This window comes from Spermophilus citellus, assembly GCF_964194105.1.
Source record: "Spermophilus citellus genome assembly, chromosome: 4".
NCBI classification, from domain to species: domain Eukaryota; kingdom Metazoa; phylum Chordata; class Mammalia; order Rodentia; family Sciuridae; genus Spermophilus; species Spermophilus citellus.
The window spans coordinates 21596954-21616446 of NC_138185.1; the positions used below are offsets into that span (position 1 = coordinate 21596954).

The 19493-nt window shown below is 39.4% G+C and overlaps 1 protein-coding gene across 2 annotated transcripts in view; it reads left to right on the forward strand.

Moving 5' to 3' along the window:
* Positions 1–19493, forward strand: part of MROH8 (maestro heat like repeat family member 8) — a 67650-nt gene extending 48157 nt beyond the window's left edge. The window contains exons 14-24 of one of the 2 annotated variants that reach the window (XM_081291007.1): positions 1951–2144; positions 3540–3677; positions 3958–4072; positions 4362–4502; positions 5558–5722; positions 6430–6585; positions 9189–9311; positions 10733–10832; positions 11080–11145; positions 15800–15956; positions 18599–19493. In XM_081291007.1, the coding sequence (XP_081147133.1) occupies positions 1951–2144; positions 3540–3677; positions 3958–4072; positions 4362–4502; positions 5558–5722; positions 6430–6585; positions 9189–9311; positions 10733–10832; positions 11080–11145; positions 15800–15948 (1347 nt within the window). In that variant the 3' untranslated portion in view covers positions 15949–15956; positions 18599–19493. The remainder of the gene's footprint in view (positions 1–1950; positions 2145–3539; positions 3678–3957; positions 4073–4361; positions 4503–5557; positions 5723–6429; positions 6586–9188; positions 9312–10732; positions 10833–11079; positions 11146–15799; positions 15957–18598) is intronic. The other variant, XM_081291008.1, reaches the window with a different exon arrangement.

The window sequence follows — 19493 nt, forward strand, 5'->3', positions numbered from 1 at the left end:
GGGATGACTCCTGCTTCAGCTCTCTGCTTGCCAGTTGAGAAATACAGATTACCTGTCAAACACCAGTTCACTGTGCAACCTCTGGATCAGCTAAGTTCAAGCTGCTTTTCTGATCTACAGGTTTTTCCATACCAGGTCTGTGCTTTGTGTTTCTGTCTGTTATCCCCCCCACACCTCCGTGGGGAACCAGTGTACTACTGCTACTGCTGCTGCTGCCACAGCCAATTTGGCTCCAATGTACTCTTTCTGGTTCTTTGTTCAAGACACCCAAATTTCTGAGTCTCTAAGACACTATGACTGTCCAGTATTGAATTTTAGTGACATCTCTCTTTCACCCACCTTGCTGAGCAACTGTACTCCTGCTGCTTGTGTCTCAAGCCATGGAGCAATAGGAAATGCAGCCTTCCTCTAATTCGCCATCTTGAATCTCCTGGATAGCTATTTGTTTTTAAATAACTTTTTGTAAGATAGATTTTATAAGGTATAGAATCTTCTCATTGTTGTTTTTTGTGAAAAAAAAAGTTTTTTTGAGATATGGTCTCATTATGTTGCCTGGAAAGCCCTGATCTTCCTGCTCCAGCCTCCTGAGTGCTGGGACTGTAGGCACAAGCCTAGCTCAAAATCATTCTTTTTTTTTTTTTTAAAGAGAGAGTGAGAGAGGAGAGAGAGAGAGAATTTTTAATATTTTATTTTTTAGTTCTCGGCAGACACAACATCTTTGTTGGTATGTGGTGCTGAGGATCGAACCCGGGCCGCACGCATGCGAGGCGAGCACGTTACCGCTTGAGCCACATCCCCAGCCCTCAAAATCATTCTTAATTATCAAATTATTAGTGAACATTTTGATAATTTTCACACTTTTGCCATTAAAACAATGCTACAGAAAACTTAATTGTGTGCACATAAATAATGTCATATATATTCAATATTTTTTTAAGAGAGAGAGAGAGAACTTTTAATATTTATTTTTTAGTTTTCGGCGGACACATCATCCTTGTTTGTATGTGGTGCTGAGGCTCGAACCCGGGCCACAGGCATGCCAGGCGAGTGCGCTACTGCTTGAGCCAAATCCCCAGCCCTCAATATTTTCTTAAGATGAAGGTCAGTAGAGGGGAATTCTAGGTCAAAGGTGGGCATGGAGCTGCTACCTGTATTCCTAGCTGGTCCTCCCGAGCACTGTCCTTCCTCCAGGTGGCATGAGGAGGCCTGTTTCGCCTCGCACCACACTGAGCATTGCCAGTCTTGTCATTGTTTTCTCACTGTTAGGTGAGAAAGGAACATGTTTTAATAATTTTGTTTTTGGCAGGTTAAATGTATGTTTTTAAATGGCTGTTTTTACTTCATTTGTGACTTGTCTGTTCATGTCCTAGACACCAGTGCTTCTCAGAATTAATATGACACAAACCAAAGTCACCAGGGATTTTATGAAAAATAGATACAGAGGGTCTTGGGTGGGGCATGAGAGTCTCCATGTCTAATCAGCTCCCAGGTGATGCTCCGTGGCCTGGACATTGAGTAACAAGCCTGTGTAGTTTTTCTTACTGGAAAGAGCATTTTATATACTAATAATACATTGAAATCAATACTTTCTTGGGCTATTTGTCATCTAGCCTTATGATAAATTTTGCCCTGGTTTTTTATCTGTATGTAATCAAGTATGGGAATTGTTTCCTTCATACTTCTGGATTTCAAGTCTCTTTACTCCCTGGTGACTTTGAATGACCCCTTTCCTCACTGCCATGTCCGTACACTGATTACCGCTACCAGGAGGATGGTAGGTCCAGAAACCATATTCTGTTGAAAAAGGGATGTCATGGAAATTCAATATTGGACAGTCGTAGTGTCTTAGAAACTCAGAAATTCGGGACTCTTGAACAAACAGAAACAAAGCAAAAATGAAGAGTAGGGCTCGCAGGTGCTCAGCTCTGCTCTGTGCCTTTTTTACCACAGGCAACGTGTGCCCTTTATGAGGTGTTCATGGGAAACAGGCTTCGAGCAGCCATGCTCCGACTCTTTCCTCAGCTTCTCATGACACTGCTCATCCAGATCCACCACAGCATCGGCCTCACCATGTCTGATGTCAACATCCCAAGTGGCCTGTACACTACAAAACAGGAAGTGTCAACGGAGGTCACACCTTTGTGGTACAGTCCATTATGATTTCATTATCAAGCACTGGGTGCTGTGGTGGACATGAGGATAGCCAAGATGTGGTCCCAACTGTGAGGGAGCAAACAACAGCTGTCATGAGACAGGGATGAAGTGTCCAGGAGCTGTTCTGGGAGTTCATTGGTTGTCCTTAGTTTTCCTGGAACCAGGGTACTTTTGGTTATGTGAGTCCACATGCCCTTAAAAATTGTAGCCTTTTGCTGATAAATCGAGTAGAAACAGAGACAAACAAAACAGCTTGAACTTACCTCCAAACCTGTACTGACCCAGTGAAACAACTCCTTGTTTCTGCTTTATTGCATAGAGAGAGATTTTTAGTTCCCCTTTAGGGTCTCAGTAGAGATTTCTTAGTGTTGCTGTGGGACATGAATTTCTTTCAGAGAATGTGCCATAATGTGAAATCTGTAAGATCACTTAATCAGTTGATCCAAGTTCTTGTTCTCATTCATCCATTTAACCCAGAGCAACTCCACTGTTCTCTGCCTCAGCCTCCTTGTCTGTATGTGGTGTCAGGCAAAGTGGCCTCTGAGGACCCTTCCAGCTTTGAGATTGTCTGATGCCCAATCCAGGATACCAGTTCAATGAGTAGTTTTTGTTTTGTTTTGTTTTGTTTTTTTAAGCAGTGAGGATAAATGTTATGGGGTATAAATTCTATCTCAATAGATATTTTTTTAAATATTTAATTTTTATTTGTAGTTGGACACAATACCTTTAGTTTTATTTATTTTTATGTGGTGCTGAGGATCGAATCCAGGGCCTTGCACATGCTAGGCGAGCACTCTACCGTTGAGCCACAACCCCCGCCCATCAATAAAGATTTTTTTAGCATCCTAGATCATTTGTTTTATCATAGATTTCCTTCCAAACTCCTGGGGAAACAAAATCTACTTAGATTTCTTTTTCTTTTTCTTTTGTGATGCTGGGGATTGAACCCAGGGTCTTGTGCATGTGAGGCAAGCACTCTACTAATTGAGCTATATCCCCAGCCCTAGTTAGATTTCTTTATGCAAGAATTGTCTTTTGGTTTATCTAGTTTTTCTTCTATTTTTATTAATACATTATAATTATACATAATAGTGGGGTTTGTTATAACACATTTATACATGCAGATAACATGATTTGATCAACTTCATTCCTTAGTATCTCCCCTCTCTCTCCCATCCTCCCTTCCCCTGGGCCCCTTCCTCTACTCCAGAGAATTTGTTTGAAGCCCTTTCAAGTTAGAGAATTGAGAGTCTTTGGGCAATCTAGCAGAGGGAGAAGTAGGGTCCAGCAACTCTGCAGGCATAGCCCTCCCCAGTGAGAACAGAGTGACTGTGTGCTTACAGATTGGCAGGACCTGTTCTAGTCACTGTCTTTGTTTGACTTAGCTTTGCCATTCAGGCTACAAAGTCTCTCCTCCTCAGAACATTGTGCTGGCAGGAATTCCACATCATGGAAAAGAATAAAGGATGGACTCTTCTGGAAGAAAAAGATCGCCATCTTCAGGGAATATCACTCCTTGCCAAGTACGGCTCCCTTGTGGTGCGCACACACCCTCCTGCTCTAAGTCAGCATTGCTTTAGCTGTTGTATTTCCTTTAGTTTCCATAGTAACTAAGGCTGGACAATCTGCTCATAAGTCTAGGCAATGTCTAGACTGTCAGGCATATTTTTCAGAGATCCTGGCCCTGCCATAGCCTCCTATATACCTGAGCTGGGCAACAAGTCCAGAAGGCCCCGCTCTGAGAAAATGCCCTTGGTGTGGGAGCATGTCGGAGGGTCATCCTGTTGGTGTTGTGTTTTGCAGCGCATTGCTGGAAAGAAACCAACTCCTTGCACATAAAGTCATGTACCTGTTAGTGCCTTTTCTAAACCGAGGGAATGATAAGCATAAACTCACATCTGCAGGCTTTTTTGTGGAGGTAAGTCTCATTCCCTGGTGCTGGGTTCAGGAAGCTATAAAGCAGCAATTCCTGCCTTCCTAGGCTACACCCAAATTTTTCAGATTCAAGCCTATTGAAATGGGTCTCTGCACTTTAATTATTGGGTATACCTTATGTATCTGCAACGTAAGCATCATCCTATAGTGTGTGTGCTGTATCGTAGAGATTTCAAAGTAAAACATATATTTTGGAGGTGGTGGGAAGGTAGCTTATTTTATAAAAAAAGGCTTCAAGGTCATTTATTTGGCTGATTTTGGGGTTCTTTCAGCTTCTCCAGAGTCCTGTGGCCAGGAGACTGCCTAGTAAATATTCTACAGCCCGCTTGAAGGACTGGCTGAATCATGAAAATGAGGCCTTTAGAATTCTTGCCTTGAGGGGACTGTGCAATCTCATCAGACACCAGGAGATGGTAGGAAGACCCCAGATCGCTGATTATTAAGTCATAAATAGAATACCCCCAAAGAGATACCCAAAGAACTGAAAACAACTTAAGAAGAAACTTGGGAAGCCTTGGGACAGGAGCAGGTGGAGAAGATCCTTCCCCTAGCACAACCTTTTTTACCATTTGAATTTTATACCTAGGAAATAGTCTAGTACTTACTATTAGAAAAGCAGCTAAATATCTTAAAGGCCAAGTCACATTTATTGATAATATGTGAAACCTGCAATTTGTGTGGAGTTATACTCATTATTATCACACCATAGACAATATTCACATGGCCCTTATGCCTTGTACCATGTTGCGCAGTGAAATAACTTGGGATAGGCCTTTGATCTACTGCCAAGATGCCTGTCATCTAAGACAGATCACTGACATTCCTGTTGGAAGAGATCTCATTTTCCATAGGCCTCACTAGAAAACTAGGCCTCACTCAGAAGAGTTGACTAACTCAGGAGGCTTTAATTTTGTCTCTTGAGTTCTATTCTTTTATTTAAAAGCATATGTATATATCTATAGCAAAAATGTCAGTGGTTAATAATGCTTATTTTGGTTGATAAGATGCATTAGTATTTATTGTTTTATTCTACTTATTTTTAAATATATATGTTTTAAAATTGAGACTGCTTCCTTTTAAGAATTTCAAAAAAGTAGAATCTCAATTAAGAATGGGAAGATCCTCAATAAATTCTGCTGAATTCCTGCCAAGGAATCTTTCAGACTCTGTTTGGAGACCTTCTGCACTGTGCCCTGAGCTAACATTCCACTTTCTCTCAGTGTTGGGAGAGCTCTCAACAGGCCAGGGCCATGACTCTGGACCTCCCTCACCTAGTCCTACTTCTGTCTTGTGAGGCAGCTCACTACCGCTCCACCAACTCTTATGCATCTCAGTCCTGCTAGTACTGATGGACGGGCCATCATGCTCCCTTTACATGAATACCCAGTGAAGTTGAGAGCCCTCTCCCTTTGGTACCAGATGGCATGCCACCAGGAGAGGTGGTGATGTTCTCCCTTTGGACACACAGAGGGAAGACATCAAGAGCCTGTTGCCATGCATTTTAGACAGCTTATATGAAACCGATGAAAAGATTGTTTTGTTAGCCATTCAGATTCTCCTGAAGCTCGTCAGGACAATGGATTTTACTACGCTGGCTGCCATGATGAGGACACTGTTTTCCTTATTTGGTGATGTAAGATAATAAGAGAGGAGGGACTTTCCCTAGGCGGGAGGGTAATTGCCATAACAGAGAGTAGAAATTGGGATAGTAATAAGTATGTTCTATTTTATATAGAACTTTTTACTTTCAGAGCACTTTTCAAATCTTTCAAGACCCTTCCAGGCAACCCATGATGTGGTAGGGTGGTGTTAATGTTAATTTCTCAGATTAAAAAAATTGAGACATAAAAGCTTGCCAAGGTATTACCTTGCTTTGTGGGATGGAGAAAGAGTTTGTATAGGATAAAACATTGTCTTTGCTTTCAAGGAATAACAGGACTTGGTCAAGATGATGAACTGTAGTCATGTCCTTGTCTCAAATGCCAACAGTTTTCCAAAATGAAATACATGGAGCACATTGACCAGCATCATTGGGACAGTAAAATATGTCAAGGCTGGGATTTTGAATATAAGTAAAATAGCTTGTGTGAATGGTTAATACTGGTATCAGACATAAGCTTTGACAAAAACAGGTAGGACTGTGCCTGCTTCCCACTTGTGGAGTGAGAGGACAAGACAGACTGCAAATAGCAGTTCTGGCTTGCTCCATATGTATTGCCTCCAGCTGCACTGCAGCTAAACAGCCCCTGTTAAGACTGGCATTCAACCCACCTGCAGTTTTTATAAGCTGAGCATGAAGATGTTCATCGAGTTGCATCCTTCTGGCTGTTCCCTTCATAGGTGAGACCTGATGTTCATTGTTTCTCCATGACCCTCTTCGGAGCTGCCATAAAGTCTGTAAAGCACACAGATAAGAAGGGTGTGGAGAACCAGGTCCTGGACAGCTTGGTCCCACTTCTTCTGTATTCTCAGGATGAAAATGATGCAATAGCTGAGGTAATACCTGCTGTCAACTTCCTTGAGTCCCAAGGAACTCTAAATTCACAGCCAACTCTGCAAAAAAGGATTCATGTCTTTTGAGAGCAGGGACTTTGTAGTAGCATCTTTGTTCTCCATTTTCTCTGATACAGTGCTACATTTCAATTATTTTGCCTAAGTGAATTGTGTGAAACTTTTACTCCTATTTTTTTTAAGAGAGAGTGAGAGAGAGAGGAGAGAGAGAGAATTTTAATATTTATTTTTCAGTTCTCGGCGGACACAACATCTTTGTTTGTATGTGGTGCTGAGGATCGAACCCGGGCCGCACGCACCCCAGGCGAGCGCGCTACCGCTTGAGCCACATCCCCAGCCCTTTACTCCTATTTTTTATGTATTAAATTGTGGCCCTCTGTGGGTAAGAATGATATGTTAGCCCTCACTGTAGCCTCACACCAGTTTTCAGCCTAACAACAAGCCCTAAACATAATACCCAAATCAACAGACTCTTTTTTTTTTAATGACAATGATAATATTCTGTCATCTTTCTTTTTTCACTTCAAGAACTGCCTCATTATTAAGACAAATAACTTGGTTGAGGTTAGGTCAGTGAGAGTAGCCTTGCCAATCTAGAGAAGCCATTATTTCCCCTAAATCTCCTGAGAGTATTTGCCATAAAAATTGTGGTTTTCCATTTAAGCCATCCTCTTAATTGGGTGGTGGGTGGGAAGTTGAAATGTCATTCTTTTTAGTTCTGTCACAACATCAGAAGCCAGTCTGTCCAGTCTATGGTGCTAACTATGACCACCAGTTGCAGCATCCCAGGGAGTTGTATCTAGACCACAAGTATTCTGGAAGAATCCTGGGGCTCTCTCCTCTGTAGGCTACCCTTTACAGAAATGGAAGTCAAGGACGCAGGTTCAAAAACAGATGTGAGGGGCTGGGGATGTGGCTCAAGCGGTACGCGCTCGCCTGGCATGCGTGCCGCCCGGTTTCGATCCTCAGCACCACATACCAAAAAAGATGTTGTGTCCGCCGAGAACTAGAAAATAAATATTGAAAAAAATTCTCTCTCTCTCTCTCTCTCTCTCTCTCTCTCTCTCTATCTCTCTCTCTCTCTCTCTCTCTCTCTCTCCCCTCTCTCACTCTCTCTCAAAAAAAAAAAATTCTTAAACAGATGTGAGATTGTGGGCCCTAGCACCTTGGTGTGGGGAAAGATTTACAGTTGTATAATCATAATATGAAACGTTTCAAACCCCAAAAAGCAGTGAAGCCGAACTTGCCAATCAGGTGACAGGGAGTATGGCCTGGGAAGTTTACAGCTCTTATCAATACCACACCCTGCCCTGCCAGCCCTTGGCAGTTAGGTTTAATGGGCTTATTTCCCTTCAGACATTGAACAACTTCTAGCCATTCTCCAAAGCTCCTCAGGCTAAGCAGAGGGGAAGATGTCTAACATAAATCAGATTATGAGTCACTGGCACAGAGATCATACTAAGCACCCATACAGCAACCTCCATGCTAAAAATAAAACAGGAATAAATTATGTATCTTTCCCTAACTGAATTCCCTCAAAAGTGTCATCCTAAATTTGTTATCATTCCTGTGTTAATATATGAGCACATGTTTAAAAACTGTATATGTTGTATCATTCTCTATATCTTTCAGCATTTTATTTAACATTGTATTTATGAGATTTACCCATGTTGTAAAACTCTAGATAATTTATTTTCACAGCTGTATGAATTTCCATCAGATGAGTAACCTACAACTTATCCCCTTCTTCTATTCCATGCCATGGAATAGACATGAAATTTTTCAGATTTTCATTATTACAGCACCACAATGAGCATTCTTATATATCTTTCCTTATACACATGTGTGAGAATTTCTTAAAGGCATAAACCTAGAGGAGGGTATCTTGATATCTTTGGTTTACCAGATTTTTACAAAGCAGCTAAACTACCTTGAACTATTAAGATGAGCTCTGTTGCATTTGTGAAGATAAAAAGGTGCCATCTGGGTCCACTGAACTAATTTTTTATTCCCATCTATCCCCATAGGAATTTTTATGGCCAAATATCTACTGGGCCTGGGATAAAATACTTGCTTGGAGACTCATCAGAGATGTTGTATGCTCCCTGGGCAGCATTTGGAGAGCAATGAACTAGCGAAGAGGCCCACTAGCTAAATCAGTACTTTAGTTTCTTCCAAATCAGAGATGCCCCAGGCTGTCACAAAGTCAAGAGTTACACTTCCCCATGTAGAGTGACAGAAAAATGACTTAGGTGTAGTCAGTAGGGTGGGGGTTTCTGTCTCTATAGAGCATGGTAATTGAGAATCCCTGTGGAATCTCAAGTCTGGGTAGCATGCCTGAAAGCAGTGATTTCTGCATCTTCCCCTCAACCCTGAGGTTTTATGGATCCCCTCAGGGACTCTGGGGAAGTTGGAGGAGGAGAACAGCATTTGGGTTCCTTGGCACCCCTCCTCTCACTCCACACAGGGAAATCCTGAGTTTATCAGCTTTTCTCATTGAACTTTGGTGTCTGTTTTATCAAAGAAAGATTACCTCAGCTTAAAAAAAAATGTTTGGAAATTCTGATCTATGATCATCTTTTTCACAGGAGAGCCGGCGAGTCTTAACCATCTGTGCTCATTTCCTGAAGTGGAAGTTGCCCCAGGAAGTATACTGCAGAGACCCCTTGTACATCAGACCAACTGAAGCCGGAAAAATCTGCAGATTCTTTGTATGTGAGAAATAATGGCTTTGTCACCTCTTCAACATGTCAACATACCTAGTTTTCCTGACATGGTTTTTAATGGTAGAATGTGGCATTCAGGAAATATGGCTCACCACTTTCATGCCAGCACATGAATCTCTGAAATGTTTTAAACTGTAGATCTATTTTTCTATAGTTTTCGCCCAACTGAGTCACAAATTCACTTCCTCTTACCAACCTTCTTCACAAATTAGACTGGTAAACTCTTAGAAGCCCACTAACCTGGGTCTGGGGTTACAAGGTCAGGCTGATAGTTTTGTTCAGAAAACTCCACATGGGCTGAATTTCAGTGGAGTTATATATTCCCCTTACAGCTGTCTCTCATCCTTCCCTGGATATGGTAGATCATCTTATTCCCCATGAAAGCATGTTTAGGGGACCCCCCCCCCACTAACGGTTGCCATGCAGTGTAGCTGTGGGCATGATGGCAGCATGCCATTGGCTATGGCACTGGGCCCAGATGGCACCTTCTCCCTCACAGATTCAACAGAGCTCATCACAGAGGCAGGCTAGAACCAGCGAAGTTCTGGAGGCCCATTCTTGGTTTTCTAGAAACTGATTATAAAACTACTTGGATTCTACTACAAAGTCCCTGGGACTTACTATTCCTAGAAATCTTCCATAGGTTTAACTTGTTTAGGAACAGGAGTGGTCTCCTCTGATCAGGCTGGTAGGAACCCCCAAGAACCTTTGTGCAGGCTTTCCACTAGGGATTCTCTCTGACCTGCAGTCAAACCTATAGCTTGATGCACTAATGATAGTATTTGACTACAAATTGTTCATGTTAAATCATAAGCTCTGTGAGAACAAATTCCTGTCCTCAGCCTGTCTCTCAGGTGCCTGTCCTTGTAAGAGATCCCCTGAAAGGTATATCCATTCACCCGATAAGCAAAACACATCCAGTGTGCAACAAGCCATGGAGAAGCCAAGGTTTAAAACCCAGTTGGGAGTCTGCAAGCTAGTAAGGGAGATGAAACCTGCAGAAATTAATAGAAACTCAAAGTGGAAAATGACTTGTGCCAAGAAAGGAGCATCTGCAAAATGCTCAGAGCAGCATAAGGTCAGGCAGGTAAGCGGTCAGGGAAAAGGTGAAGGAGAAGCTTAGAAAACAGAACCCAGGGAAGCTAGGATGGCTTTAAAGGCATCACAGCATGATACACAGCATGAATTGGGATGGGCAAGAGATTTTCAGAGGATTTAGCTTTGTACAGGGGCTTGTTACCATGGCATACCTTCGTAATCACTAATAGTGTTCACTAGTTATATCAAGCACTCTTGTACTCTGCCTCTGTATCTGATATAGTCCCTTACCCTGCAAACTCTGGTGATACTGATCAAAATATGCTGCTACTTCACTGCTTTGTACTCTTATTTTCCCCCCTACTTAGGGAATAAAATGCAGGGGGAAAATTAACATCTTAGCCCAAACTCTGATGTACTCCAAGAATACAAAACTTCCCATCAGAAGAGCAGCAGTCTTGTTTGTAGGTACAAAGAAAATTCTTTCATTTCTATAGTCATCCTGTATTTTGCTAAATTGTGTTGTTGTGCATCCCCATTTTTTTTAAGATGGCCTTGAAAATATTTCTAGGAGAAAGGAGCTATGTTACCTATATATAAATATCATACACTTGGAAGTCTGGTTTTTAGAATTTATTTAATTATCAAAAGGCCAATTCTGCCAGCTGCCCGGATGTTTTAATGATAATAACTCACTGACTTTATCTTTGTTTAGGGCTTTTGTCAAAATACATGGATCAAAATGAGCTCAGTATAAAGGGCACTGACTGGATTCAGAATGGTAAGTGATAACACTCCTTGGATTTGGGATGCACCCATATTTTGGAAGGTATCTAAGCCCATGACTATGGGCAGGCAAAGCTGAGACTGTGGCATCCAAGGATCCTGACAAAGCCATTGGTGACCTCAGCTGAATGATAGTCTCATCCTAGTCCAATTCCCCCTTTAGGGAAAGACATGACCCTATTTATCTGGAAACCAGCTTTAATTAACATCTTGGGGTCAGTTCCTAAATTTTCCTGCCAGGAAATAAAACATTACCTAGAAATACAATCTTAGTAAATCTTATGATACCTCACAAATACTAGAGATGATTTCAGCACTATTATCGATAAGCAGTTGTCCTATAAGATGTGGGACTTGGCAGTAGAGATGTTTTATAGTCATATAAGGCAACTGTCTGCAAATGCTTTTGGAATTTTCAATGAGTGAAAATTTTCTGTAATTGTACTGATCTGCAGATTTAGTACTCTAAGAATTATTTATTGCCACTTAAGAAGTAGTTCTATAATTAGAAAATGCCAGGAAATGCTGTCTCACAATTCAGAATTATTTTCTTGAAAACCAAATTAAAATCCTGAACATTTCACTACTTTTAAAATAAAAACATATAAGTAGCTAAATGTGATGACACACCTGTGATGCTAGCAACTTGGAAAGTTGAGGCAGAAAGATCACAAGTTTGAGGCCAACCTCAGCAATTTAGTAAGACCCTCAGCAACTTAAGAGGGATCTCATTTTATATATGTATGTATATATATATATATATATATATATGTATTATATGTGTGTGTATGTGTTGATATTTTAAAACTGCTCAGAGACTAACGTCTATTTAAGAAAATCATGCCACTCTTAAGATTTCCTATTTCTTCATAGATATCAGAAAGAAGGAAGAAAAGAACCATCCAGATTATTCTATGGAGTAGGATTCTACATGGCTAATTCTATCTGTTTAAAAGAAAATTATTTCTAATCTAAAACATTGGGAAACCAAAGTTCCTTTTCCATTCAAAAGTTAGTTATATAGAAGATTTAGAGTATGTATATAAAGTTATATACATATATATAATAGGATAAATCATATGAAATTATCAAATTGTAGGTCAAAAAAGAGTCTTATATCAGCAATCTCATGTGGCTTAGCCTAATGAAACAACCTCACACATTCCTCCTTCCCTTGTAGTGGCTTCTCTGCCAAATAGGCTATTTGACAGGACATGGTGGCTTGCAGCTGTCATCCCAACTATTCAGGAGGCTGAGGCAAGAGATGCCTTGGAGCCTATAAGTTTAAGACCAGCCTTGGCAACATAGCAAGACCCCAATCTCAAAAAAACAAAACAAATCAAAGGAAAAAATGTGGTATTCTGATAGTCGTGTGTGTGTGTGTGTGTGTGTGTGTGTGTGTGTGTATGTGTGTGTGTGCGTGCGTGTTGCTTAAGATTGAACCCAGGGCCTTGTTTTAATATATATTTTTAATTGTAGGTGAACATAATACCTTTATTTTATTTTTTATGCTGAGGATCGAACCCAGTGCCTCACATGTGCTAGGCGAGTGCTCTACCACTGAGCCACAACCCCAGCACCCTCCCATAATAGTCTTTTAAAAATAAACTTATGTTATTTACCATTGGTAATTTTAAAGCTAAATTTAAACAGAAAAAGGCAACAACAATTAAATATCAATTTAAACTGATTTATGACAAATTAAGTTTCAATTATTTCGTTCAAAAGTTGATGTCTGAATTTAAAAAAATTTAAATTGATGTCTGCTCTTTATGTATTCTTTTGAACATGTAGACACAAATCTAAGTGCAAAATATTGTATGTATACTTTTTAATTATTATTTATTTTATTATTATTTATTTTTATGTGGTGCTAAGGATCGAACCCAGTGCCTCTCACATGCTACGCAAGTGTTCTACCACTGAGTTATAACCCTAGCCCTAAGTGCAAACACTTTAAGAAACTTAAAGAAAAAAAAAGTGAAATCTTCCATTTTGGAAATAAACATGACAAATTTATTTATTTAATTATTTATTTTTTTAAAGAGAGAGAATTTTATTATTTATTTTTTAGTTTTCGGCGGACACAACATCTTTATTTATTTATTTTTTTTAATGTGGTGCTGAGGATCGAACCCAGGCCACATGCATGCCAGGCAAGCACGCTACAGCTTGAGCCACATCTCCAGCCCATAAACATGACACATTTAAAGGCTAAAATTCTACTTAAGACATAAAAACTCCAAACCATAAAGAGGATGTAGATTTTTATTTATTTTTATATTTTTTACTTTTTAGTACCAGGGTTTGAACCCAAGGGCACTTAACTGAGCCACATGCCTAATCCTTTTTGTTTTTTATTTTGAGACAGAGTCTTACTAGGTTGCCTAGAGTTTCAATAAGTTGCTGAGACTGGCCTCAAACCTACTATCCTCTGCCCCAGCCTCCCAAGTTGCTGGGATTACAGGCATGCACCACAGCACCTTGCTAGGACTTTGCATTTGCATAGAGAATTAGATATTAATAAGGATACTGTGGGCACAGTGGGATACACCCACGGTGGTACACATGTATTCCAGTGACTTGGAAGGCTGAGCAGGAGGATCTCAAATTCAAGACTGCCTGGGAAATTTCAAAATAAAAATTAAATGGGCTGGGGAGGTATCTCAGTGGTAAATCACCCTTGGGTTCAGTCCCTAGTACTGTAAGAAAAGCCTCTCACTCTCTCTCTTTTTTATTTTTAAGTAGATATAAAAGATCAAGGGGCTGGGGTTGTGGCTCAGTGATAGAGCTCTCACCTAGCATACATGAGGCATGATCCTTGGCACCACATAAAAATAAAATAAAGGTAATAAAGGTAATGGTGTCTACCTACAACTAAAAAACAAATATTAAAAAATAGAAGATTATATTTGTCCAGATATTTTTTGTTAGTTTGTTTATAATACTGGGGATTGAACCCAGGCACTCACTACCACTGAGCTGCAGCCCCAGCCCTTTCTATTTATTTTGAGACAAGAGTTTCCCTAAGTTGCAGGGGCTGGCCTTGAACTTGATCCCCCTGCCTCAGCCTCCCAAGACTCTGGGAGTACAGGTATGCACCACTGCATCTGGCTACATAAAGAATTTTAAAAGTAACTTAAAAAAAAAAAAAAAAAGAAACAGACAAAACTGAAAGGCAAATAACAATATAAGGATAAATACTTATGATAAAGAAACAAATCTGTACCTTCACAAAAGTAACAAACAAAATGAATAAGCAGTTCATAGAGGAATCACAAATGCCCAATACATAAAAAAATTTGCTAATACTAGTAATCAGAAGTTTGTAAATAAAATGAGGTGTCCATATATGCTTTTCTGTCAGTAATACTCAACATTGATGTATTAAAGGACACTAATATTTATTATACACTATGCTTGTATGAACATAAATTGTTCAACTTTTTAAAAGGGAATTTTGGCAGTACATATCAAAATCTTTTAAAATAAGCATATACTTTGATTTATCAATCCTACTTCTAGGACTTTAACTTATGAAAATAAATAATTAGGGCTGAGGTTATAGTTCAGTGGTAGAACACTTGGTTCGATCTTCAGAACCACATAAAAATAAGTAAATAAAGATATTGTTTTGCACTATAACTAAAAAAAATTTTTTTAAATAATAATTACAGGAATGTCCATTTCAGTGTTATTTAGAATAATAAATAGGAAACATTTTAGACTGGAAAAGATTGGGAATAAGTGAATTCATAGCATGCCCACATTGTAGAATCATAAATAGCTAAGAAAAACATTACACAAGAATTTTTAAATGACTCAGATAAATTATGATGAGATATTTTTAAATAAGAATCAATTACAGGGGCCAGGGTTGTGGCTCAGTGGTAGAGTGCTTGCCTATCATGTGTGAGGTACTGGGTTCAATCCTGGCACCACATAAAATAAACAAATAAAATAAAGGTATTGTGTCCATCTACAACTAAAAAAATATTTTAAAAAGAATCAATTACAGAGTTATATGGTTTCATTTGAACAAAAAATAAAAACATACATATATAAATAAATGCCTAGAAAAAAGACCAGAAAGATAAATACTGAAGTAATAGTGGTTAGCTCTAGGTGGCAGGATTATGGGTAACTTTTATTTTCTTCTAGTGCTTACATGTATTGTCACATATATTTTCTACACAATGAACTTATATTTCTTTTGCAATAAGAAAGTATAAAAATAAAAATTTAAGAAAATATTTAAAAAGGACACCAGTCTCTGGGTTTGATCCCTGGCACCATGAGGGAGAGAGACAGACAGAGAAGAGAGAAGGGAATAATGGTTTAGGTTACATTTAGGACACAGAAACTTAGAGGGTCACATTAGACATGGTTTGGAAGGTCCAGATGAATTGACTTTAGGTGTACTACTTAGAATGTGATTATTTCAGAGGAGTAAACTATGCAGCAACTCAGAACTAGTAGGTTTTGTAGGTCTGATTCTAAATCAGAATCCATCCACCAACCTAAAAACTTTCAGTGTCTTAGAGAAAGTTGGCCTCTGGACACAGAGGCTGTTCTATATTTAGAGCCCAGCTCGTTTCCAGAAACCTCAAAGGACTTTCAGGTCCACCCTTGGTTCTCTTGCCATTTAGATCTGAGAGAGATGCTACATGACCCTGAGCCTTCTCTGCGCATCATCGTCTCCCAGGCTCTGTTCCGAGTCCAGAAGGCAATGGCTGAACCAGAACCCGAGCCATCAGTTTGCTGGTTGAGGAAGCTCATGGGCTGTCTCCCTACCTAGAAATGCAGGTAAAAGCCAATCCTTTCAGAAACCATTCCAGCAACTAACACACACCCACCCCCCCACACACACCACTTTTCCAGACTTGAACATGAAGCTACCTCCACCCATTTACTTACCTCTGGCATGCTTTTTTTTTTTTTTTCTGTCAAAACCTTTAAGTAATTAGAGAATATGCATTCCTAATTTCTTTTTTTTTTTAATTTTTAATTTTTATTTTATTTTTATGAGTTGCTGAAAATTGAACTCAGGGCCTCACATGTACGAGGCAAGTGCTCAGTCACTGAGCCACAATCCCAGCCCCTGCAGTCCTAATTTCAATTATGCAGTTCTTGATTTAAATTTTCAGATACAGTGAAAAACGTAGTAAATTTTTAAGGCATGCTAGAACATTCATAAAGTTCCAGTCTTAATAAACAGGTCTAGAAACATTTCAAGAGATTCTAGCTGGGCACAGTGGTGCACACGTCTAATCCCAGCAACTTGGGAGGCTGAGGCAGGAGGATGGCAAGTTTAAAGCCAGCCTCAGTAATTTAGTGAGGCCCTAAGTGACTCAGGGAGGCCTTGTCTCTAAATAAAATACAAAAAAAGATCTGGGGATGTGACTCAGTGGTTAAGCATCCCTGGGTTCAATCCCCAGTACTAAAAAAAATAAAAAATAGAGATCCCAGGGCTTAGGGTATAGCCAGTGGAAGAGTATATGTATGAGTATGCGGGAGGTCCTCAAGTCAATCCCCAATACAAAAAAAATTCAATGTTGCAATGTTAGTATTGTTGGCTCTTTTGTCAAGGCTACTTAATTGTCAACAATCTTAATACCAGTCCACTTTTGTAGTTTCCTATTTAATATGTATTTTTATAAAGTCCCTATGGACTTTAATAAAGTTCCTTTTATAAAGTCCCCTTTTCTCCTTCCTTTCTATTTCTCTTTAAATTCTTCAAGCAAGCCAGGTGTTGAGGTTAACACCTATAATTCCAGCTACTCGAAAGACTAAGGCAGGGATATCACAAGTTTAAGGCCAGCCTGGGCAATATAGAAAGACCCTATCTCCGAAAAATTTTAAAAGGGCTGGGAATGTATCTCTGTGGCAGAGCACTGTTGAGTTCAAACCCCCAAATGGCCCTCTAAAATAGAACAAAACAGAGCTGGGGATGTGGCTTAGTGATTTAAGTGCCCCTGGGTTTAATCCCTGGTACCAAAAAAATAAATAATTTCAAAACAAAAACTTCAAGCAATAAAAACTTTCTGAAAGCTATAATGCTAAACCTATGCCAATTCCACTTTTCTTCCCTCTCTTTCCCATTTTCCTTATTTTCTCTCCTACAACTACTGTCAGATCCTCAAATAACTCTTGGATAGAAACTTGTTGAGTACCCACTGCCTTCTGAAAAGCATAGGAGAAGAAATTTTTCTTGTAAGCAAAAAAATAAAAAGAAATAACATTTGTAAGTAAAAATTTTCTAAGAAAATAATTAGTTTGTGTTGGGTGAATACCTTGATAAGCTGCATGTGGAAGGGTAGAAAATAGAAAATCCCTAAGGGGCATGCTAGACTAATTAGAAAGTTGCTCTAATTCCCAGGCTCTTGTTTGGTTTAGGAACATAACAAAGAGCCAGAGCTGATCTGTCTAGGGCAAAGGAGAGGCCTCTTGGATGTGGAGAGGAAAAGAGAAAAGAAATGGAATGATTGGCAGATGAAGAAGAGACACCAAAATAATGAACTCCATTGCTTTTGTTGTACAGTGGGCAGCGTGGATCCTTATTCACCTATCCACCACCTTCCACCCCATTCCTCTGCCAGGGCATCTTGAGGAACAAATTTCTCCATGATTCATACTGAGTTAGATTAGTTTTGAGGGATAGGGATGTGACAGTGTACCAAGTGTGGCTTCAAGGGGATCACTGCCCAAAAGGTCTTCGAATGTGGGGCCAGCAGGTGCTTTGAACTAAAATGAAACCTTAGTTGCTTTTTTTAAAAAATGGTTTTTAGTTGTTGATGTAGTTTTATTTTTTATTTATTTACATGTAGTGCTGAGGAACGAACCCAGTGCCTCACACATGCTAGGCAAGTGCTTTGCCACTGAGCCACAATCCCCGCCTTAACCCTAGTTGCTTTTGATGGTTTAAATCTTTTTTTTTTTTTTTTAAGAAAGAGGAGGGGGGGAGAGAGAGAGAGAGAGAGAGAGAGAGAGAGAGAGAGAGAGAGAGAGAGAGAGAGAGAATTTTTTTAATATTTATTTTCAGTTCTCGGCAGACACAACATCTTTGTTTGTATGTGGTGCTGAGGATCGAACCCGGGCCGCACGCATGCCAGGCGAGCGTGCTACCACTTGAGCCACATCCCCAGCCCCTGATGGTTTAAATCTTGACCCTCAAGCAGAACCAGAAGTACACCTTGAGAATGGCCACTAGATGATAAACGTCAATGCAGAGAGCACATTTCAGTGCATAAGTCCCTTGCCATAATCTTCTTGGTCTCATTACATGTAACCAATTCTTCACTTTTGAACTAGTCCATTTTCTGTATTATCCAATAAAAATGAATAACATTTTATTGAGTGCTTATAATGAGCCTAACTCTAAGTACTTTATATGATTAGCTCTTTTAGTCCTTATAATATCTTCATCTTTTATTATATTCATTTTGCAGATGGAGAAGCTGTGGAACCAAACATGAAAGTGACTTGGCCAAGGTCACACAACTAATAAATGGCAAAGCCAGGATCCAAAGCCAAGTAGTCTGGCTCCAAAGCTCCCTTCCTTGACTGGTCTCCTCTACTTTTCTTCAATCTGTCCTTTCCCTTGAACAGGAATAAATGCAGATCTGCTCTAGAACTAATGTATTGCTGAGCTCATGGTGTAAACGAACTCATGTAATCAAATATTGTAAAGTAGTAGTATCAAATTCATCAAATGCAAAGGTTGAACACTTTTTACCTAAAAGCTAGTATACTTTATTTTTTAATTGGATAGAATATACATCCTACTCTGTAAAAAAAAAAAAAAAAAAAAAAAGTGGAGTTAGAGCAAAAGTGGTGATTATTTTTTAACATTTTCTGAATCTTTGGTTTTTTGAACTATTCCAGTCTCACAGTAGAGACAGACCTCTTGTGAAAGGAGCATATTGTCTTCTGATTTTTTTTACTGAAAAACAAAGGAAGAATTTCATTTATCAAATCCAAAACAAAAGGGGTGTATGCTTTCAGAGTCTGGGTTTAAGATGCAGTTGTAATCTCTAGTGATGTGAGAGACTGAATAACAAATCCTTTTTCTTTGCTCATATTTATGCCCGAGTCCCTTTTTATTTTCTGAATAATACCACCAACAGGGAGTAGGAAGCACAATAAGGCTTATTCTACTTTATTTATGCTTTATTATGTTAAAATTCACAGAGAGAAGCATCACAGAGGACTGCTCTTTACTGAACTACCTCAGCAATTGGGAAGGCCTGAGAAGTACCTAATAGTAATTATCAATGCTATTTAATCCAGAGAGCTCTAATATTTTTATATAAGGCTCTCCTCAAAGACAGGTTTATGTTTTTA